We start from the raw sequence: 20679 nt of genomic DNA on the forward strand, positions 1-20679 counted from the left end.
GCAAATAAAAAGATCTGTTCAAAGTTCAACTGAATCAAATATGTTTCCAAAAATCAAAATACAAAGTATTTGTGAATAAATCTATGGAGCAACTTTACTCTTGAATCAAAATACAAGGTATTTGTGAATTAATCTACTGTTGGAAGTTGGAACAAATATAGGGAACAAAACCATAAGAAAAAAAAAAGAACAGCTACGATGATTTAAACAAACATTAACACTAAACAGCTTCCAAATCGTACATAAACAGCTTCCAAATCGTATATAAAAAGCTTCCATGTTTTGAAACTGAAATGAATCGTGTAAAACCGAATCAGTAAATCGTATATAAACTAATTGAACCTTTGATGTTCGCATATAAGCTGTTGAACAAATCAGATTCGATAATCGATATATGGAAACAAACCTTGAAACGTCGACTTTCAGATCTCGATCTTTAATATTCGTATCTTGATTCTTCAGATCTGGATCTTCGATGCTCAGTAGTTCGAATCTGGATGTGGGTCGTAGTGGATGAGGACGTGGGGTGTGAGAGCGTCTGGAGAGAATGGATTAGGGTTATTACTTATTAGGTTTTATCTTTTGGTATTTATATATTATACAAATATAATAAAAAATGTTTCGGATATCGGATATCCGAAATATCCGAAATTTTCTGAAATTACTATCCGAATCCGAAAATTCGGATTATCCGAATTTCGGATATCCGAATTTTCGGATAATTCGGATACGGATATTCGGATAATTCGGATTTGGATTCGGATTCGGATGATTTTGAACACCCCTACTGACTTGTGCAAGGGTCAAGGCTGAGCATCAAAGGCCCTCTGGCTCACTCGAGCAACCCCCAATCCCCATTTGGAAGTGGGAGAGTTTAGCTATGGACTTCATAACAAAGCTTCCACACACGTCATCAGGTCACGACAGCATTTGGGTAGTTGTTGATCGTTTGACCAAATCTGCTCACTTTTTGCCAATACGGGAAGACTACAAGGTAGAACGATTAGCCCGAATCTACACCGACGAGATTATCTGTAATCATGGAACGCCTCGTGACATCATCTCGACCGTGATGCTCGGTTTACCACACGACTGTGGGAAATGTTTCAAGCTGCTCGGTTTACCGTATTCCACCCTCAAACCGACGGTCAGACGGAGAGAACGATACATACTCTTGAAGACATGCTCCGTTCGTGTGTCATAGATTTTGGTGGTAATTGGATAAATACCTGCCGTTAGTCGAATTCTCGTACAACAACAGTTATCATTCCAGCATTCAGATGGCACCATTCGAGGCTTTATATAGAAGAAGATGTCGATCGCCTATTGTGTGGCACGAGATCGGTCAGTCGCAACTAACCGGTCCTGAGCTATTGCAAGAAACGATTGACAAAGTCCTCCAGATCCGAGACAACTCGTTGAAAGCTCGAAGTCGACAGAGCCGATAGACGATGCAAGCCCCTTGAATTTGACGTTGGCGACTACGTACTCCTAAAGGTATCAACTTGGAAGGGTGTGGTCAGATTCGGCAAGAAAGGGAAACTAGCGCCTCGATATGTTGGACCTTTCAAGATTCTGGAAAGGATCGGAAAAGTCGCCTACAGACTCGAACTACTGGAGGAACTCAGTAATGTCCACCCGACTTTCCACGTGTCAAACCTCCGAAAGAGCCTGGCTGAGCATGATTTAATTGTACCCCTCGATGACCTCCAAATAAATGAAACACTGCACTTCGTGGAGAAGCCCGTCGAAATCATGGATCGCCAAACCAAGCAGCTCAGACGCTCGCGCATTCCTATTGTGAAAGTCCGATGGGAAGGCAAACGAGGCGCAGAGTACACTTGGGAACTCAAAAGCGACATGAGGGCGAAGTACCCTAGTTGTTTGTTACGGCTTCAGCCTAATTTCGGGACGAAATTCCCTCAACTAGGGGAGGCTGTAACACCCCGTGTTTCGGAAGTCAAATTCAAAGTCAAGATTGAAGTCAAAGGAAGAAAAGATTGCTAATGGCAATCTGTCTCTCCTTGCTCAATTCCTGTTTTGACTTCTTTGACTTATAGTTAGTCTATTTTAGGTTTTACGTTAGTTGTATTATGTGGAGTAATTGGTAAGTATCGCAGAAATCGATGTATGTTTATCGCTAAGAATCGCTTTACGACTGTGAACAATAGGAAGTAACAATGCGATAAACTCAATTAAACGCTAATCGAACTAATCTAATCAACATCGCGCTGGCAACTCGAATTACGCCTTTTTGGTGATTGTTATACGTGTGTGAGTGCCTTATGTGTTACTTGTGTATGTATATTTATGTTATGTGTGGTAATCAATCGAATCGCAATCGAACTCAATCGCAATCGCTAAACGAATACGAAATAAGGATGATTGTATGTTGATATAGTATGATAATTAGTGGAGAAGAGATAGGGCGAGATATGAGTGGTTGGGATTAAAAGTAATTTGAATGAGGAAACTCTATCGCATCGGATCGCTCGCAATCGAAATCGAAACAGCAAAACTCGTTGCACCGAACACTCGAATCAGGCGACCGATCGATCAGGCAACCAGCCGATCGACCAGCCGTCCGATCGAACGACTGTCCGATCGGATAGGCTGTCCGATCGAGTTGCCTGGACGATCGACCAGCCCTTTCCTCTTTTGGAACTCTATAAATACCTCCTGTCCCTTTCATTCTTTCAACTTTTGGCAACTCTCTGACCGAACAGCACGCTCTCCTCACTTTTCTTCCGATTTCTCTCGATTCCGGTAAGATCTCGTCCTAAATCTTGTACTTCCTTTATCTACACGCACTCTTACACCTTTCTATCTTTTGAATCTTAACTTTTAACCGTGAAATCACCAAGATTCAAGGTGTTCTAGGATGACGTCATCATGCGTTCTTGAAGAACTTCATGTTTTGGCCTCAATCCACCAAGAACAACTTAGATCTAACCGATTTCCACATAAACAAACAAAGACCTTTCATAGATCTAAACATATTCACAAAGAAAAGGATTGAAAGATGGTTTTCCAACTTTCTTTCAACACTTTTACACTCAATGCTTTCAAAACCGATAGAAACGGAGCTTGCGCCGACCTACTACTCATTCTAGTGGTGGTGTGGCTCGAGATGCGGGTTCTATCCACGAGGTCCAACGATTTCGGGTTTAACATGGAACACCATCACGAAAAGCTAAACTGACCGGGTTTGGGTGGTTCCTGTCCGATCAGGAGTACCAAATAGTGACGAGGTTACTGTTGCTTGACTCGTCATCAAAATACCTCGATAAAAATGACAAACCATCAAAACAACCAAGTGTAGGACGAATAGGTCGACCAGCACGGAGTGCCGTCCGATCGGACTGCTGTCCAATCGAACAGCCAACCCGATCGACGGGCCAGACCGAACGACTTGCACTTTGGGTCCCACACTAAAACTATTCATCGACATTCAAAGTCTGATCGTTGAACGAGTTGTTGTCCGATCGAACTACCATCCGATCGGGTTAACCGCCCGAACATGTGACCATTAGAATTCAACACTTAAACAATTTTCAACATGTTCAATGCACTAGGAATGCCACCTGATCGAACTGCTGTCCGATCGAGTGACAACCTGCTGTGAACTTGTTCTCACTGAAGTGCCCAACCGAACGGGTTGCCGGCCGATCGAACGACTGTCCGATCGACCGACCTGAAAGGTAGAGACACTTCAATGTTTTCAGATGCTACAACAAAAACTTCAAAAGTCAAACCGTCATACACAAACACATCCTTCCCCAAAGGAAGAAACAATCCACTCGAACGACTATCCGACCAGACAGTCGTCCGAACGGATTGTCACTCGCATGACCAACTGTCCGATCGGGCTACCATCCGATCGACCAGCTGTTCAATCCACCAACACTTACTTTCGTTTTCCGCGTCACTTATCGTTATGCTATCGAACTATTCAGGCTAACCCTACTCTCAAGCGCTCCCTTCAATCCATCAACCGCTGTGAGTATACTTGATCCCTTTTTGTTTACGGACTTTTGGGTGTTACATACGTTACTTATACGAAATCACATCGAACACACTACGCAATACTTTTAACGCTAACCGTAACCACATGTTATACGTGACTTAATGAATGCTTGTTTGTTATGTTTACACATGGAATGTTGTCTACCTGCCTTAGCAATGATAGTACTATAGTTTGGACTCAGCACCTGTTCACACGGGGGTTGTTAAGGACAATTATTTGCATGGATTACAGTGGTGATCATGTATTACGAACTGCCCTGGGCAGTCAACCCGCAGTCATTGGTATCGATAGGTTCATGTCGATAACTAACATGCTTCGTTTTACTCAGTGTACGTGTTGGTTATGCGTAAACTATTACGAACTCTATATATATGCTATTATCAATCTTGTATACTCGCCTTTACACTATGTGTATTGACTTTTATTTTAACTTATGTGACAGATGCTTAAGGTGTCTATTTGCTTGGAAATCATGGCTAGGAAAGAGTCTTAGTTACCAACAAATAGTTATCTGTACTAATGAAACCTGAGTTGTCGAAACCGAATAATTTGCCTAGATTTGTCTGTAATAATTTGTTTGCCTTTTAAGACATAGTATGGGACATGTTACTTTAAATTAATTGGTAATGATAATTGTTATGGAAACTTCTGGACAATCTGTTTCGAAACATTCTTTAAGACATAATCTTCCTAGTTCGATTTTCATCTCTTCTTTGTTTCGAAAAAGATACCCTTCTTTTAACCGAGAATGTGACCCAACTTTTTCTATAGCATTAAAAGAAACATGTAATTGGTTTTCAGAATCAAAATTACCTTTATCACAATCATTAAACTCATTAGTTTCAAAAATATTAGCATTTAAATCGGGGCATTTGAAATCAGCGCGTTGACTTCCAGAAGACGAACCAACGCCAATTTCTTGAACTACATATAATTTAAAAAGCTCATAGAGATTTTTTTCAATAAGCTGGAAAAAAAAAAGGAAAGATCATAATCATTAGTTAAATCAATGGGATCTGTAAAAGATGACATTTTGTATGATAAACGTGTGATATTTTGAACACCAAAAATCTCAAAAAGATATCTTACAAATTCAGTATACGAAATATTATTGTTTGGGATTTCTAAAAGATGTCTTACTGATTGACAATCAACAACATATTCCATGTTGTTATTAATAACTTCTCAGTTTCCACCAAGGTAAACAACAAATCTAAAACCCATAATTGAAAGTAAAATCACACGTGATGTCTATTTTCTTACTAGTAATACTTCCTATTTAAAAGAGTCAAATGTTTATGAAGTCAGTATACAATAAAGCGTCCACATGTGATTTATCCGTCCTTCGTACGATTTTAAAGCGTCTATCATGTTGCGTCAGTCCGTACGGTACGATGAAGCCTTTTGCGTCGACGGGACTTCCCTTCTGCGTCGGCGGGACTTCCGGTTGCGGCGGTACTTCCATTCTGCGTCGGCGGGACTTCCTTTTGCGTCGGCGGGCCTTCTCTATTGCGTCAGCGGGACTTCTCCATTGCGTCAGCCAGACCGTTCCCGTTTTTCAATGTTAATTAATCGAGATGGTCAGAATTTTGTCTTTAATTTATAAAATAATTTCCTAAAATAAATAAATATATATTATATAAGAAAAATGTTTTTCCCCAGTATTTTAATACTTATTGGCCTATACATACTACTCTAAACATAAATAAATCATAGCAATTTATGACAACCATGTTAGTTAAAAAATCTGTTTCCGGTTGTGATTGTCAAATATTAGAAAAATGTAGTATGGAAAAATTATCTGCGAGTTTGTGTCTACATGATGTTTTTCTCAGTTTTATATTCACTCCACTGCTGCGAAGGGGCCTTCTACAGCACGCTTGATAATTCCACCCATTTAGGGTGGTTGACATCCCAGTGTGTTAGCTATGTCTTGTAAGAGGGGGGCTATAATGTGGCTGCCTGATAACGAAGCTGCATCATCGTCGAAGAGACTGCAAACAACCCGTTCTATAGTCGATTATCGCTGATTAATTTTTATTTTAATTTAATATTTTGTTTGGATATTTATGTTATAAAAATAATAAATAAATAAAGTTGTACGAAATGTATTTGTTGGTTTATATGTTGATTTTGCCAAACAGTCAGATCGGTTAAACAACAAAATATCCCACAAAATAATTTTTTAGTTTTCTACGTTTACAAACAAAACTATTTTTATATATTAACATAAAAAAATAAAACCTAAGCATAAAACCAGATTTAATTTAATTTATACACTACACCCTAACAACATTAAAACCCATAAGCCCAAACCCCTTAAGCCCAAAACCCTTAGACCCAAACCCCGTAAGCCCAAACCCCTTAAGCCCAAATCCCGTAAGCCCAAACCCCTTGGCAAAAACTGAACCGCGTCTGTTTGTTGGAAACGTTGAACACAGTATATGAGACGGCGTTGAGTTCATTAATATATAATTTTTTTTTCATTGACTTTTACTGCAATTGAACTAGAATTCAAACGTAAATCAGTAAACTTTATAACTTTATTATGATTCAATACAAAGTACATAAAAAACATAACACAAAAAATACAAACATAATCATTTGAAGTAGAATACACCAAACCGCTACTTCCAACTGGGTAGGAGATCCGGATTCTGATTCCGGAATTTGCATCGAAACACCTAGCAATGATAAAGATGGGTCGTGAACTGGTAAGTTCCATCAACCCACATTTATATTGGCCTAGGTGATATGTAACGGGTTGTTTATGTTTTCTTCAACGGTTCGCCGGCTTCAGTTATGTTTGGAGACCTGGCAAACACATTGGTGAACAACCCGTTAGACCCTTCACGTGTCCGTTGTAGATGAGTTCTTGAACCCGATCGACCCCGCACAGCACGTGAAAGTTGAAATCCGATCACATCCGATGAAATCGGAGGAGATCTGTGTCCGTTGTAGATGACTTCTTAAACCCGTTTGTTGAATTCGAAAAAATAATTTTCAGGGGGTCTGCCCATTTTTTAAAGCTGTGAACTGTGAACACTAATGGAGGATATGGTGAACAAAAGATTGTATGTATATAAACAAGGTTGAACTTCAAAAAATTTAAAAATTGCACACGTTCACATTTTTTAAAACGTCGGCCAAATCTAAAGCGTCCACAAGACCTTTTTAAAGCGTCGGCGGAAGCTAAAGCGTCCGTTCAGACTATTTAAAGCGTCGTCCAGACCTCAAGCCTTTTGCGTCGGCGGCCCTTCTCTATTGCGTCAACGGGACTTCTTGATTGCGTCAGCCAGACCGTTCCCGTTTTTCAATGTTAATTAATGGAGATGGTCAGAATTTTGTCTATAATTTATAAAACAATTCCCTAAAATAATATAATTTTTATTTTAATTGAATTTTCTGTTTGGATATTTAGGTTATAAATATAATAATAAATAAAGTTGTACGAGATCTATTTGTTGGTTTATTAATGTTGGGATTTTGCCAAACAGTCAGATCGGTTAAACAACAAAATAATTTTACTTTTCTACGTTTACAGACAAAACCATTTTTATATTAACATAAAAACATAAAACCTAAACATTACATTAAAAAAACGAAAAAACAAAAATAATATAACCTAAAAACAGATATTTATTACAAGACGTGTTTGAAATCACGTGTTACAAACAAACAAAAACTACGCCAAACTGCTATTTCCAACTGAATTAAATAGTCTTCAAATAACTTCGTCAAACTGCTAATTCCTTCTGGGTAGAAGATCCGGACAGAAATATTAAATTAAGAATGAATTTATTTCTGCTTCTGGAATTCGCATCAAAACACCGACCAAAGATAAACGATGTGTCTTGAAATGGTAAGTTCCATCGACACGTTGTTTACACTTTGGCGGAAGTGATATGGGACGGGTTGTTCGCAGTTTCTTCACCGTCATGTGCCGAACAACCCGTTTGATGCATCACGTGTTCTTTGTAGATGAGCTCTTAAACACTTTGTAGTGAACAGAGGTAGAGGACGGGGAAATCGGCTGACAACCGTGCCACCAGACAAGTATTGTCGGTTACAAACAACGACAACTCTAAAGCTTAGGAAAACGTCATCTTCAATTAAAGCAACTTCACACAAATCAATTTCAGGGGGTCTGATCATATTTGGAAGGTGTGAAATCTATAGGGGTAAAGGAAATTTTCATGAGATGTTCAACGCAGAATGAGGATTTTAAGAAGAACTGGTGGTATATATAGGGGAAGAAATCTTGAACGGTTTAACAATAAATTGTTATATGTTAATAATTACATGGGGAGATCATAAATATGTCAAAACCAAACCGTTTAACAAAAAATTTAAAAATGTGTCCCTTAAAATTTCAACACGTTCAGACTTTCTAAAGCGTCCGCCAGAAATTTTTAAAGCGTCGGCCTAAGCTAAAGCGTCCGCCTGTCCTTTTTAAAGCGTCGGCCAGTCATTTTTAAAGCGTCGGCCAGACCATTACGGTGCGTCAGGAGGACACTTGGGAAAGCGTCAACCGGACCATCGCGGTACGTCAGCCGGACCATTCCGGTGCGTCAGCCAAATAAATCGCCAGCCGCTTTAAAAACGATATGAAACTAGGAACGCAAGCCGTGGAATCATTGCTTCCACCGACGCATCAACATTAATCAAAGACGCTAACATGTCGGACACGTGTGGGACACGTGTCAGCTTGTAGGAAATGGACGCAACAACATGATAGACGGACGCTTCCGAGGCTGTGAGTACCTTCCAAAGACGCAGGAAGGTGACAAATTTGCAAATCCACTTGGTCAACCGACATTTTGGTAATTTTCCCTTTTTAAAGTATCTTATCATGATATCAATAATTTTATAAAAAATGTTAAAATTTCGACTAAATAATAATAAACAGATCAAAATGGTATAATTTTATAATATCTTAAGATAGATGGATTGTCTGCTCCTTTATAATAAATCATACTTTAATGATTGTGTAACTGTATGATGTTCTCATGACCATGACTACTCTCACATGGTTTATAAATAAGACCAGGCAACAAAACTCATGACAATGATTTAAAGAGATTGTTTAGGTGAAAGATAAATACTGAATCATGTGAGTACTATGAATACAGTGTTTGTTTTCATTAAAAATGCAAAGATAAAAGTAACAAGATCATGTCAAAAGATATACTATTATTAAACATGACTTGCATGTTTAAATACTTTATGTAATACTTGCTTGAATCATATTTATGATGTGCTTAGACTGTGTCAAGAGATATGTTCATCATATGCTCATGGATCTTTCACTTGCTCTATGGATGCTAATAATGCTATCTGTTATTATGCTATTGTATCATGTTTCACTTTTCTTTGTTTGTGTCTCGCCCAATTAACCGGCGTCCTTTGAGTTTAAATGAAATGTTGTTGATCTAAAAAATAAGAATAGTACAGTTAAGAGAGACAATCTAAGAATGTTTTATCGTATAATATTTTATCTGTTTTACATTAAAACTTTAAATTTTAAAAATGTGGTCAATGTACAACTACATGGTAACACAAATAGTAAACCATGTCGTCGGTGTGGTTGGGTATAGTATTTATGCCATAAATAAAGACCTAAGCAACTTATTAACTTAAATTACTCATGCCTTGATATATGTATATGAAAATGATAATTTTGAACTATTATTCTGTAATTTTAAATTGCAAGGAACAATCTCTAACACACCAACATCCCTTAAATTGGTTACATGCAAATGGTTTCATACATTATATATGAACATGGGAATTTCTGATATTATTTTGTTGTAAAGAAATCTGCAAAATTCATTATGAATGAAATAAGAGTTACAAAACTTGAACTATGCAAGGGGTGTATAAAATGCATCAAGTGAATATCACATATGCCATAAAGACATAGCATATGAAGTATGCATTATGATATATATTTGCTTACATTGGAGTATATGTCTCCTGCATCTTACTAAACAATAATCTCTTTCCAAAAATCACAACCTCCAATTACCAATATGTTTATATAACTTTCTTATTGTTAGGCATTGAATCTATATATTCTTATTATTAACTTTTGGAAGAACAAAATTTCCAAATTAGTGGGATATATGCTGGCTGTATATATACTGACATTACCATGTAAACAGCTACTTAGCAGATATCTGCAGCAAAATACCCGTATTAGACAACTTCAATAGTGTTATCTAAATTAATCACTTTTAAAACCTAATTTGTTAATCAAAGGGATAATTACCTGATAAATGAATGGATCACCTCTCCCTCCAGCTCCAGACCTTCTCACTTCCTCTTTCTTAAGCAACCTGACATATAAAAAACAAAAATAATAATTAAAGTTAAATTAAAAAGCAGCAAAAGGGCGTGTTTGAACAGAATTCAGGTAATCTAACGGTCAACAGGTGAAATAAGCAACAGACGGCTAGATATGAAGACACGTGGCACTCGATTTGTTTAAACATGTATGCCACGTGGCGTGTATGTGTATCTACATGTTGTATGTATGTAAAGAGGGAGATTATGCATTTATGCTTTACATTCGCAACGCTTTGCTGGTGTCGGGACTGTCACCGAGAAGCTGACGTATCCTCACTTCAGAAGCGCATCCAATATGAGCCAGCACTTTCAATATGGCTTCAGATCGGCGCAGTAGATGAGCCGAGCCGACCACAGACGACGACGGCTTCATATTCTCTCTCATCATCTTCGACTTACAGCTTTCCGAGCTGGAAACCAAGCTGCTTGAGCCACCTGACAAACACGACGAGCCTTCTGACGTCAACGACGAGCTACACGACGCTGTGACAAATTTCCGTTCAGCATTAGCGGTTCTACGGCTATCGGAAATCCATAACGTCTTCGATCTGCTTTTTCTTACAACCTGCAAATAATTTCAGTATAGATCTGTTAAAAGTAGAATCTCTGAAATCACATCGATCAATCGTTGATGTACGGATGCTGATTGATGATAAACGTGAACACTTGAACAGAAGGATCACATTATCACAAGCGGTTTCACGATTAAATAAAATGATTCGAATGAAGTGAAATCATGCAGTATGAGTGATGTAATTAAGCATAATCAAGCGGATCTGAGGTTGAAAAACAGATCCGAAACGAAACCTAGCAGGTTTTAGATGAAACAAAAGCAAATGACCGATACAGAAACCGAGATTTACAAATAAGCTAATAATCAGAACGTAATTCATCAATAACGAATCGAATTTGAACGTTAAAATCAAAGCAGAACTCTAATTTCATCTGAGACAAGTATAATCTATCAAGCGAAGATTTAAATTGATCGAATCAAATCCACAAACAATAAACGGTTACCTTAAGCTTCATCGCATGTTCAGAACGAGCAACAGCGTTAGCAACTGTACGGTGACGACGTGCATGAGCTTCATCAGATGAAACGTCATCGCTACTCACAATAGACGAAGCAGACGATCTAGAAAACGATTTGTTCAACAGCAAACTCTCACAACGATCAACACTGCATTTACGTGTGAATTCCTCAATGCTAAACACATTCAAAACAGCAAAAAGGAAAACGCTCAATTCAGCTACAAATCAACGTAAAATCAAACGCAAATGATGATGATGAATTCAATCGAGTTACCTTGGAGACGAAGAAAGCAGGAGAAGAGTTGAAGCGACGATGCGTTCAGTGAAATTTGGATAGGGTGATTCCATAATATGTTAGTTGTGAGATTTTTAAATCAATAACAACAGGCGGGAGAAGAAATAATTTGAATTTTTGGTAGGTTTTGATCTGATAACCGTCTCAAAACCACTTTAATTGCTGTTTGGCACTCGTGAGCGTGTGACTAATATAATGACAGGTTAAGTTTGGCGGACTCACTCACATAAGCCTAAAGCTTTAACCAAGCAAACATGGTTAAAAAGAGAAATAGTGTTTAATGACACAAGTTAAATTGTCCAAAGAAATCATTTGAATTTATATTTTACCTTGGTTTAAAAAAGCGAGAAAAAAAAACCATAGCAACGCTGATGCGCGCCTTTCGTACGAAGAGGTTTTATCATTTATGCAGCTGGTTGTTGTATATATAATTTTTTAGATCGTACATATAGGTCATTTATATATGAAACCATGTATAGTAATTATTTATGTTTAAAGTTTTCGGTAACTTATGCTATAAACTTATAAAAATTAAATATTACAAAAGACGGTACTTTTTTTGCGCTTTGCATCCGGTTTTAAACCCTTTCGCCTTAACGCGTCTTGCGCTTTTTTAAACCAAGTATTTAATAAAATTATAAGCGTTGTTTTTTTACAAGTTGGGAAAATTATTCAAGTTTGTATTATGCTATTTAAGCTCGACTAATCGTTGAACCTAAATTGTTTCATACGCAAACCAAATACAAATTAAATTTTTTTCAAGAGTATACATAACTGCTTATACCTCAAATTATAAATTTCCTTTATAGTTGGAATGTCTTGGACAACGAAAGTGATAGAACTATGTGTCAAATTGCAAGTTTTGGATTATGTGTTATAGTTTAGTTTATTAGAATTCAGCTTCCCTACACATATACTCCGTATTAATGAAAAAAAAAATTATACATGTTACGGGTAAAGTAATTGCATGTTCAAAATATTTTTCTGTAAGATGTGATTTATTTTTATTTTAGCCGGAAATGACAATTTATTTCTACCAAAAAATAAAACATGAACCGGGTCTACTCTAGGCATACATTTTAAAGTTTAAACCAACAAGGCTCTCAAGACTAGAGTTTCATCAACTCAACTTGATGATATGCACTCAGACCACCATGCTTCTTTCATTCTCAAAAATTGCATAGCTCTGTTACACTCATGTGCCACTTCAACCCACAAACTCAAACAAATTCACGCCTTTTCAATCAAGCATGGTGTTCCTCTCAACAATGCAGACATGGGGAAACACATGTTGTTCACTCTTGTCTCCCTCGCTGCACCCATGTCATACGCCCACAATATCTTCAACCAAATCCACTACCCAAACATCTTTACATGGAACACAATGATCCGAGGCTACGCCGAGAGCGAAAACCCGAGACCAGCTATCGTTATACACCGAAACATGCGGGTGTTTGATATTGAACCTGACACGCATACATACCCCTTTGTTTTGAAAGCTATTGCTAGGTTGATTGATGTTAGAGAGGGTGAGGTGGTGCATTCGGTCACGGTTAAGAATGGGTTCGGGTCGTTGGTGTTTGTGAAGAATGGTTTGGTTCATATGTATGCCGCCTGTGGGCAGGCTGAGAGTGCACACAAGGTGTTTGTTGAAATGTCTGAGAGAAATCTTGTTACGTGGAATTCGGTGATTAACGGGTTTTTGTTGAATGGGCGGGTTAATGAGAGTTTGACCCTTTATAGGGAGATGGTTGAGGAGGGGGTGGAGCCGGATGGATTTACGTTGGTTAGCTTGCTCACCGCGTGTGCGGAGCTTGGTGCGTTGGCGTTAGGTAAGAGGGTTCATTCGTACATGTTTAAAGTTGGACTGGCTGAGAATTTGCATGCTGCGAACGCCCTTTTGGATCTTTATGCAAAGACGGGAAACATTGTTGACGCGCAAAAGGTTTTTGGTGAAATGAAGGAGAACAGTGTTGTGTCGTGGACTGCGCTCATTGTTGGTTTGGCTATGAATGGATTTGGCGTCGAGGCGATTAATCTTTTCAAAGAACTTGAGCGAAAAAGATTAACACCGAGTGAAATCACTTTTGTAGGGGTGCTTTATGCGTGTAGTCATTGTGGAATGGTAGATGAAGGGTTTACGTATTTTAAACAAATGAAAGAAGAATTCGGCATTGAGCCGAGAATAGAACATCATGGATGCATGGTTGATTTGTTGGGGCGATCAGGACTTGTACAACAAGCTTACGAATACATTCTCAACATGCCATTGCAACCGAATGCGGTAATATGGAGAACGTTGCTTGGAGCATGCACGATACATAAGCATTCAGATTTAGCAGAAGTTGCAAGAGCCCAACTCATACAACTAGAACCTAAACACAGTGGAGATTACGTATTGCTATCAAACCTCTATGCTTCCGAAAGACGATGGTTAGATGTATCAAAAGTGAGAAAAACAATGCTAGAACAAGGGGTGCAAAAATCTCCGGGCCATAGCCTCGTTGAGTTAGGAAATCGAGTGTATCAGTTCACGATGGGAGACACATCACATCCGCAAAGTGAAGATATATACGCGAAACTGATAGAGATCACAAAGTTATTGAGGTTAGAAGGTTATGTGCCGCATGTTGCAAACGTGCTTGCAGATATAGAAGAAGAGGAAAAAGAGACTGCGTTATCGTATCACAGTGAGAAGATTGCTATTGCGTTTATGCTTATGAATGCACCTTCTGGAGCTCCTATAACGGTTGTGAAGAACTTGAGGGTATGTGCGGATTGTCATCTTGCAATAAAGTTGATTTCGAAGGTTTATAAACGAGAAATTGTGGTGAGAGATCGAAGTCGGTTTCATCATTTTAAGGAAGGGTCTTGTACCTGCAAAGATTACTGGTAAGCAGAATTCATGGAACTTCAAGAAGTTGGTCAGGTTGATCAAGCTTCTGACTTGTGTCACAAGTCTCAATAGTTTCATGGGTGCTAGCAACTCCTTATGATGTGTAGTGGTGTTTAAATGGATTGATAAGATCAACCGTGCTTGTTTTTGACTGTCAAGATTGAAAATCGAGTAACACAAATTGAGGATTATAAGCTAGCAGATCGCCGTGATTTAGGGGTGTTCATTATTCGGTTATAAACCCGATTAAACCGGAACCGGAAAAAAACGAACCGAATTCTTATTCGGTACGGGTTGTAACCGTAACCAGATTCTTGGTTTTGGAGGACTGAGTTATGTCGTTTACAGCTTTACAGTGATTTATAAATTTTGTTGCAACTTTTTGTCACAAGATAACGAAAGTGTGTGTTGAATCTGGTTTATTGTTTATATATATTATATATATATCATGTGATTGTTGACGGGTCGACAAGCTTTGATTGGGTCAGGCAGAACGTTTGGGTCATTTACATATATCTCCTTGCTATTGTTTTTCGTTTAAGTATGAGTCATGTAAGTTGGCTATTTAAAGAGCCCAGTAGGTTGAATGAAGGTAGGGACTTTCAGCAGCAAATCCAGTTGGTTGATCCAAGAGTGATAAGTTTTCTATTGAATAAACCAAAAACCGAACCGATGAACACCCCAAATTTGATTCGTGCCATGATACTCATTCTAGATATAGTCCATCGTTTCACATATACGAGTCCTTACAATTATTCAAAGGACTCTACAATCATCAACAGAACTTGAATCCAAGACTAAAGGTTTTAATTTGATATACTTATTTGTAGTATAATTGTGGTTTGATCATATAGATTGAATACGCTTTGGGTTTTTAGTTAGTTGTTTGAATTGTTCTAACTATTGCTTTAAAAAATGAAACCTAAGGGACTAAACGAGTTGAGCCATTCTTTAACCAGTCAAAGTCAGCTCGTCAAAAGCTTGAATCGAGCTAAAGCTTAAACTAGCTTGTGCCTCTATTGGAGCTCGTTTAATAAACAGGTTCAAACTCAATCTTACTTATTGAGCTCGACTAAACTAGCGAAGCTAAATGAGCCCATTGTCCATGTCTATATAATTTTTACTTCGATATACCAAATATATATTTACATAAAGTAATTAGTTATATAATAATTATAAATATATAAACAAAGTTATCTATAGAGTAAAATACACGGATAGTCCCTGTGGTTTGGTGAAATTTCACCTTTAGTCCCTATCTTTTCAAAATTACATGTATGCTCCCTGTGGTTTACTCGATTGTTACTCGAATAATCCCTGTAATGGATGAATGTTAATTTTCTCAGTTAAGTGAATGTGAAAAGACAAAATTACCCTTCCCTTTAAAAATAATATATTAAACATTAGAACAAATGTAATTAAAGTTTAACAAACTTGGTGGGGCCCACATTTTTTTAACATAAACCACCCCACCCACCTTCTTCATCTTCTTCATTTCTGGTAAACACATGGCCGACGAAGATTTTGGTAAATTGTTCTTCCCAAATTGAAGAAAGATTGAAACTCAAGAAGTCTTGGTATTTGGTAGTCTTGAAAAATGAAATGGATATTTTGTTCAACTGTTTTATGCAAATACACAAACATGTTCTGGATTTTCGATCTTATTATTAGTTTTAAGAGTAACAAAATTATCATGACACATACACACAAAGAATCGGATTTAACACCGGAAAAACAACGAGGGGGAAGGCTTTCACAGATCTATTGACGGAAAAACGAGGAGAGAAGGCAGTTGCTTATCGAATCGGAAGAAGAAAGTTTCTTGTCGAAGCTTTCGTCGGAGTTTGTTCCATTCTCCGGCTGGATTATTTTGCACAAAGACTTCCTTTCGAGCTAAAAGTTTCTTTGCTAAAAAATGATTAGGAATTATGACTATGAAAGCACAGACGGTGGTTTGATTTTGCAGGAGATGGTGATTTGATTTTGCTAGAGACGGTGGTTTGATTTTGTCGGAGATGGTGGTTTGATTCAGGCGTGACTCTAGAGATGGTGCCGGTGAGAGTACAGACGGTGGGTGTAGGGTGTGGAGAGGGGTTAAGTTTTTTTATATAAATATAATATAATAATAATAATAGGTGGGTCAACTTGAGTTATTAAATGCTTAATTATATTTATATAAACTTTTTTAATGGTAAGGGTAGTTTTGTCATTTTACACCAACTTAACACCAAAAACTAACCTCCATCCATGTTAGGGACTATCCGAGTAACAAGTTGTCAAACCACAGGGAGCATACATGTAATTTTATAAAGTTGAGGACTAAAGGTGAAACTTTAACAAACCACAGGGACTATCCGTACATCTTACTCTTATCTATAAAAGTAAAATAATCAAATATTAAGAATAAATACACAAGCTGCCTCTGAGCTTGAAAAATCCTTACGGGATCAGCTCGAGTTTTAGAAACAAAAGTTGAAACGTGTCGAGTTGGAACTCTCTTAAGTTAATGAGTCAAATTCGGACTTAGACAAATCCAAACTTAACTTGACTTGTTTACACCCCTCGTTAACCCACTTATTGCAACCTAACAAATTCGACTTAGAGTTTTGATTTTTATGTAAAAAAAAAAAAATGGTTGTCGCAAGGAAACTACTTTTGGGGATTATTATTGTTGTTATTGTAACCGTAGCTCTTCTTTTTATTTTTTATATTCACATCTATATGGCGTTTATTGGTTAAGGCTTGAAATCCACTCCCCAGTCCCCCACCTCCTACTTAGCCCTTTTGTGTTCTGGTTATTTCTTAGGGGTAGGGTGGTTATTACTCACCACTCATTTATTACTCACAACATCCAATCAATTTTCGCCATGTCATCAAGCATTATTCTATCACTCACAACTTTTTTTAGTGGAAATGCACATCACTCACAACACCCAACAATAAACCCTCACACCCCCTCACATCCTTCCATTTATCACGCTTCAAGTTTATCACGGAAATATTGATTCACGCGTTAACTTTGAGGGGTGGCGGTGGTTTGTTTGTTTCCATCACGCGTGCAAAACAAATATCACGGGAAAATAGTTCCCCACCCCGGGTCCCCTTAGAGTAAATTACTTTTTGAGTCTGTATTTTAGTGGTTTTAACTAGTTGAATCCAAAATTAAAAAGTTTAACACTCTGAGTTTCTTCCTGCTCATTTTATAATGTTCTGAGTCCCTGTTTTTTTATTTGTTTTAACCACTTGAATCCAAAACAAAATATTGCTACATGTTTTTTTTATCTATGTTTAAATCAATCTGTTGTAGGCGGCCATGCTTATTTTTATCTATGTTTAAACCAACCCACCTTGAAGCGTATAAAATCTTGTGTAAATTACTTTTTGAGTCCCTGTGTTTTAGGGGTTTTAACCACTTGAGTTTAAAATCAAAATGTTTAACGCCCTGAGTCCCTATAGCCACTTTTCTTAACCATTTGAGTCCAAATTTCTAACATTGTTAGAATTTTTGGTTAAGTATTGTAAAATGACCAAAATACCCTTATAGTTAAAAAATAAATAATAAATTATTATTAGATTTTTTCCTCTCTCTCTTATATATCTCTCTTCCTTATCTCTTTCTCTCTCTAAACATTCTGCACCCTTCATCTCTCTCTCATCTTTCTTTCTCTCTCTTTAGACCACCTGCATCCCCCACCACACACCACCACCGTCACCACCACAACCATAATTTAAATGAATCGGAACTTGAAAAACAGGCCGTAATGGTTGAATTTCTTCTGATGTTCTCCTTAAACAGTTTTGTAACTTCATCTACTATCAAAGGCACTGACTTTCACAATGAAGATGTTAAAACGTTCGTTTGTGAAGACGTTGAGGTTGAATTAAAAGCTTTCATCGGTCACAAAGGAGAAGAAATGTATGCGTATAGATCTTTACCTTTGGGCCAACATCGAAAGCTAATCGATATTGGCAATTTGTAGCATCTAATTCCCGGCATGATCCAGGGTCCGTGTCACACCCCCAAAATCCACACGCGGAGTACCACCGCTTGGAGGCGTGACATGACCAGGATCAAGCCACCAATTATATCAAACATAGCATTTAATAATAATCATAGACATAATTGATGTTCAAAACCAAACGTTGTATATGTAGCGGAAGCATCAAATGTAAAACCCAAAACATAAGTATCAATGTGTGAATGTAAAAGTGTTTAATAAGCATTCACGTGTTCTTATCCACAACGACCCGCTTCTCCTCTGGTGCAAGCTCCAAGTATACCTAAGGTCCTGCAAGGCATGCAGCAAATAGTCAACAACTAGTTGAGCGAGTTCACAGAAAGTAAGTTCATAACATAGTGCATAAGTATAACTAGTGGGGGCTTCCCATACTAGTGTGTACTAAAGGTGGGGGCTTCCCAAACCTTGTGTTTATATTACTGGTGGGGGCTTCCCACGTTTATCCTTACTAATGAGGGCTTCTCATCAGTGGTACTTACTAGACTAACTTCCGACCATGTGTTCTTCTTTACCGAGAACAGGGATACGTACTGGGTCACGTAGGCTTTACGTGACGTGCCCTTCCCCGAGGACAGTGGTACGCGTGGGGGCTACGTAGGCTTTACGCAGCGTGTCCTTCCGACCCGGAAGACAGTAGAAGGTATTGGGTTACGTAGGCTTTACGTAACGTGTCCTCCCGACCCGGGAGACAAATGGAAAATACTGGGTTACGTAGGCTTTACGTAACGTGTCCTGACTATCCTGAGGACGATGGTCTATAGTCTAGTGAATGCGTAAGTACGAGTAACTCTTTCAATATCAACATATCCAACCCAATTCCCAACCCGGGAATCCCATGCCTTGGCTGTGTGAACTCACCTTGGTTTGCTCGGCAGATACACAAATAAAAGACTCTTGAACTAAGGGTGGTCAACCACGTCCTAACAGGGTTACCACACAAGTCAGGTTCGGTTCAAATAGTGCACGTATACATCATGGCAAACACGTATGCACGTAAACAGTCAACCCATTAAATACACCACTTGTGCGATTCGGATGGTTGGGCCAAAGAGCTTGTGCGAGCCCAACCATCTTGTGCGATTACATGACTAAGCCCAATCTATACCCGGCCCATCATACACATAAACAGTTTGAACATTCACGGCCCAATAATTATCATACAATTTGTGCGATCCAGTTCATGTTGTGCGACCCGATTAAATTAGTCCAACAATAATGACCAGCCCAAATATAACCTACGGCCCAAAATAACACGAAATAACTTTGTGCGATCCAGCTGATCTTGTACGATTCAGCTGGGTTGTGCGATCCAAGGTAGTCCGGCCCATGCAGCTTGTGCGATAGACGTCTTGGGCTGTCCGGCCCAACATACAGCCTTGTGTGACTGGTTCAGCTTGTGCGAGTGGACCACCTTGTGTGATTGGATCATATTGTGCGATTGGACTTCTTGTACACCAAGAAGTCTTGTGCGATCGGTTTAATTGTCCGGAAATCATGCATTCGGTTACAACTTCACAGTTTCCATCTTTTACACAATTAATCACAATTAAATCGGTTTCCATGTTTATTAAATCAATTAACAGTTTTTCAACAATTCTAGCAACATATCATCGATCAAACAAGCCAACCTATCATGAACTCATATAACCCTAATCGAAACAAGCATCAACAAGAACATCACCTAGGCATTCATACGGATCAATCATAACACCTAAGTGTATCATTCGAGTTCAACATATTTCAGCCGTTTACATCCATACCATCCTAATCGTGATGCAATAACATAATCAATCATAGTAACCTTCCATGTGAGCCGATTCACAATCATTATTAACTATTATCACAAACAACATGTCAACAAGAATCCTCGGACATCAAGCAAACATATTCGAAAACATCAACACACACACAAACAATTACAAACATATCAAATACTAACCGGATTAGAGAAGAAGAGAGGGTGATCCGAATAGTGGATGCTCTTGCCGTCGGGTTCCAAGCAAACGAGAGAGAGAGAGAAAAGACTAGGGTTCTTGGTGTGTGTTCTTGTGTTGTATAACAA

General features: G+C 38.2%; 2 protein-coding genes and 1 long non-coding RNA gene across 3 annotated transcripts; 1 reads left to right on the forward strand and 2 right to left on the reverse strand.

Moving 5' to 3' along the window:
- LOC110874484 lies at positions 1-552 on the reverse strand. Its single transcript, XR_002555989.1, has 2 exons — positions 407-552; positions 1-288 (listed from the first exon to the last, which is right to left on the reverse strand). It is a non-coding gene; the product is annotated as an uncharacterized LOC110874484 (long non-coding RNA).
- Positions 553-9905: 9353 nt separating this feature from the next.
- LOC110874485 lies at positions 9906-11910 on the reverse strand. The gene is made up of 5 exons (XM_022123111.2): positions 11682-11910; positions 11393-11582; positions 10597-10940; positions 10299-10365; positions 9906-10206 (listed from the first exon to the last, which is right to left on the reverse strand). Exons 1-5 carry the CDS (start codon positions 11753-11755, stop codon positions 10192-10194), a joined length of 690 nt encoding a protein of 229 aa, XP_021978803.1. The 5' UTR covers positions 11756-11910; the 3' UTR covers positions 9906-10191.
- An 861-nt stretch (positions 11911-12771) lies between these two features.
- On the forward strand, positions 12772-15011 carry LOC110878129 (pentatricopeptide repeat-containing protein At4g21065). Its single transcript, XM_022126387.2, has one exon. The coding sequence runs from the start codon at positions 12841-12843 to the stop codon at positions 14596-14598; it is 1758 nt and encodes a 585-aa protein (XP_021982079.1). The 5' UTR covers positions 12772-12840; the 3' UTR covers positions 14599-15011.
- The last annotated feature ends 5668 nt before the right edge of the window (positions 15012-20679 follow it).

This window comes from Helianthus annuus, chromosome 6, assembly GCF_002127325.2.
Source record: "Helianthus annuus cultivar XRQ/B chromosome 6, HanXRQr2.0-SUNRISE, whole genome shotgun sequence".
Classification (NCBI taxonomy): domain Eukaryota; kingdom Viridiplantae; phylum Streptophyta; class Magnoliopsida; order Asterales; family Asteraceae; genus Helianthus; species Helianthus annuus.

Excerpts from the sequence above, each read along its gene's own strand:
- LOC110874485 (XM_022123111.2), bottom strand. The coding sequence starts at position 11,755 with ATGGAATCACCCTATCCAAATTTCACTGAACGCATCGTCGCTTCAACT. Across the intron at positions 11,583-11,681 it reads CTGCTTTCTTCGTCTCCAAG|CATTGAGGAATTCACACGTA; the intron begins GTAACTCGATTG and ends GAATGTGTTTAG. Across the intron at positions 10,366-10,596 it reads ACCAGCAAAGCGTTGCGAAT|GTTGCTTAAGAAAGAGGAAG; the intron begins GTAAAGCATAAA and ends TTTATATGTCAG.
- LOC110878129 (XM_022126387.2), top strand. The coding sequence starts at position 12,841 with ATGCACTCAGACCACCATGCTTCTTTCATTCTCAAAAATTGCATAGCT.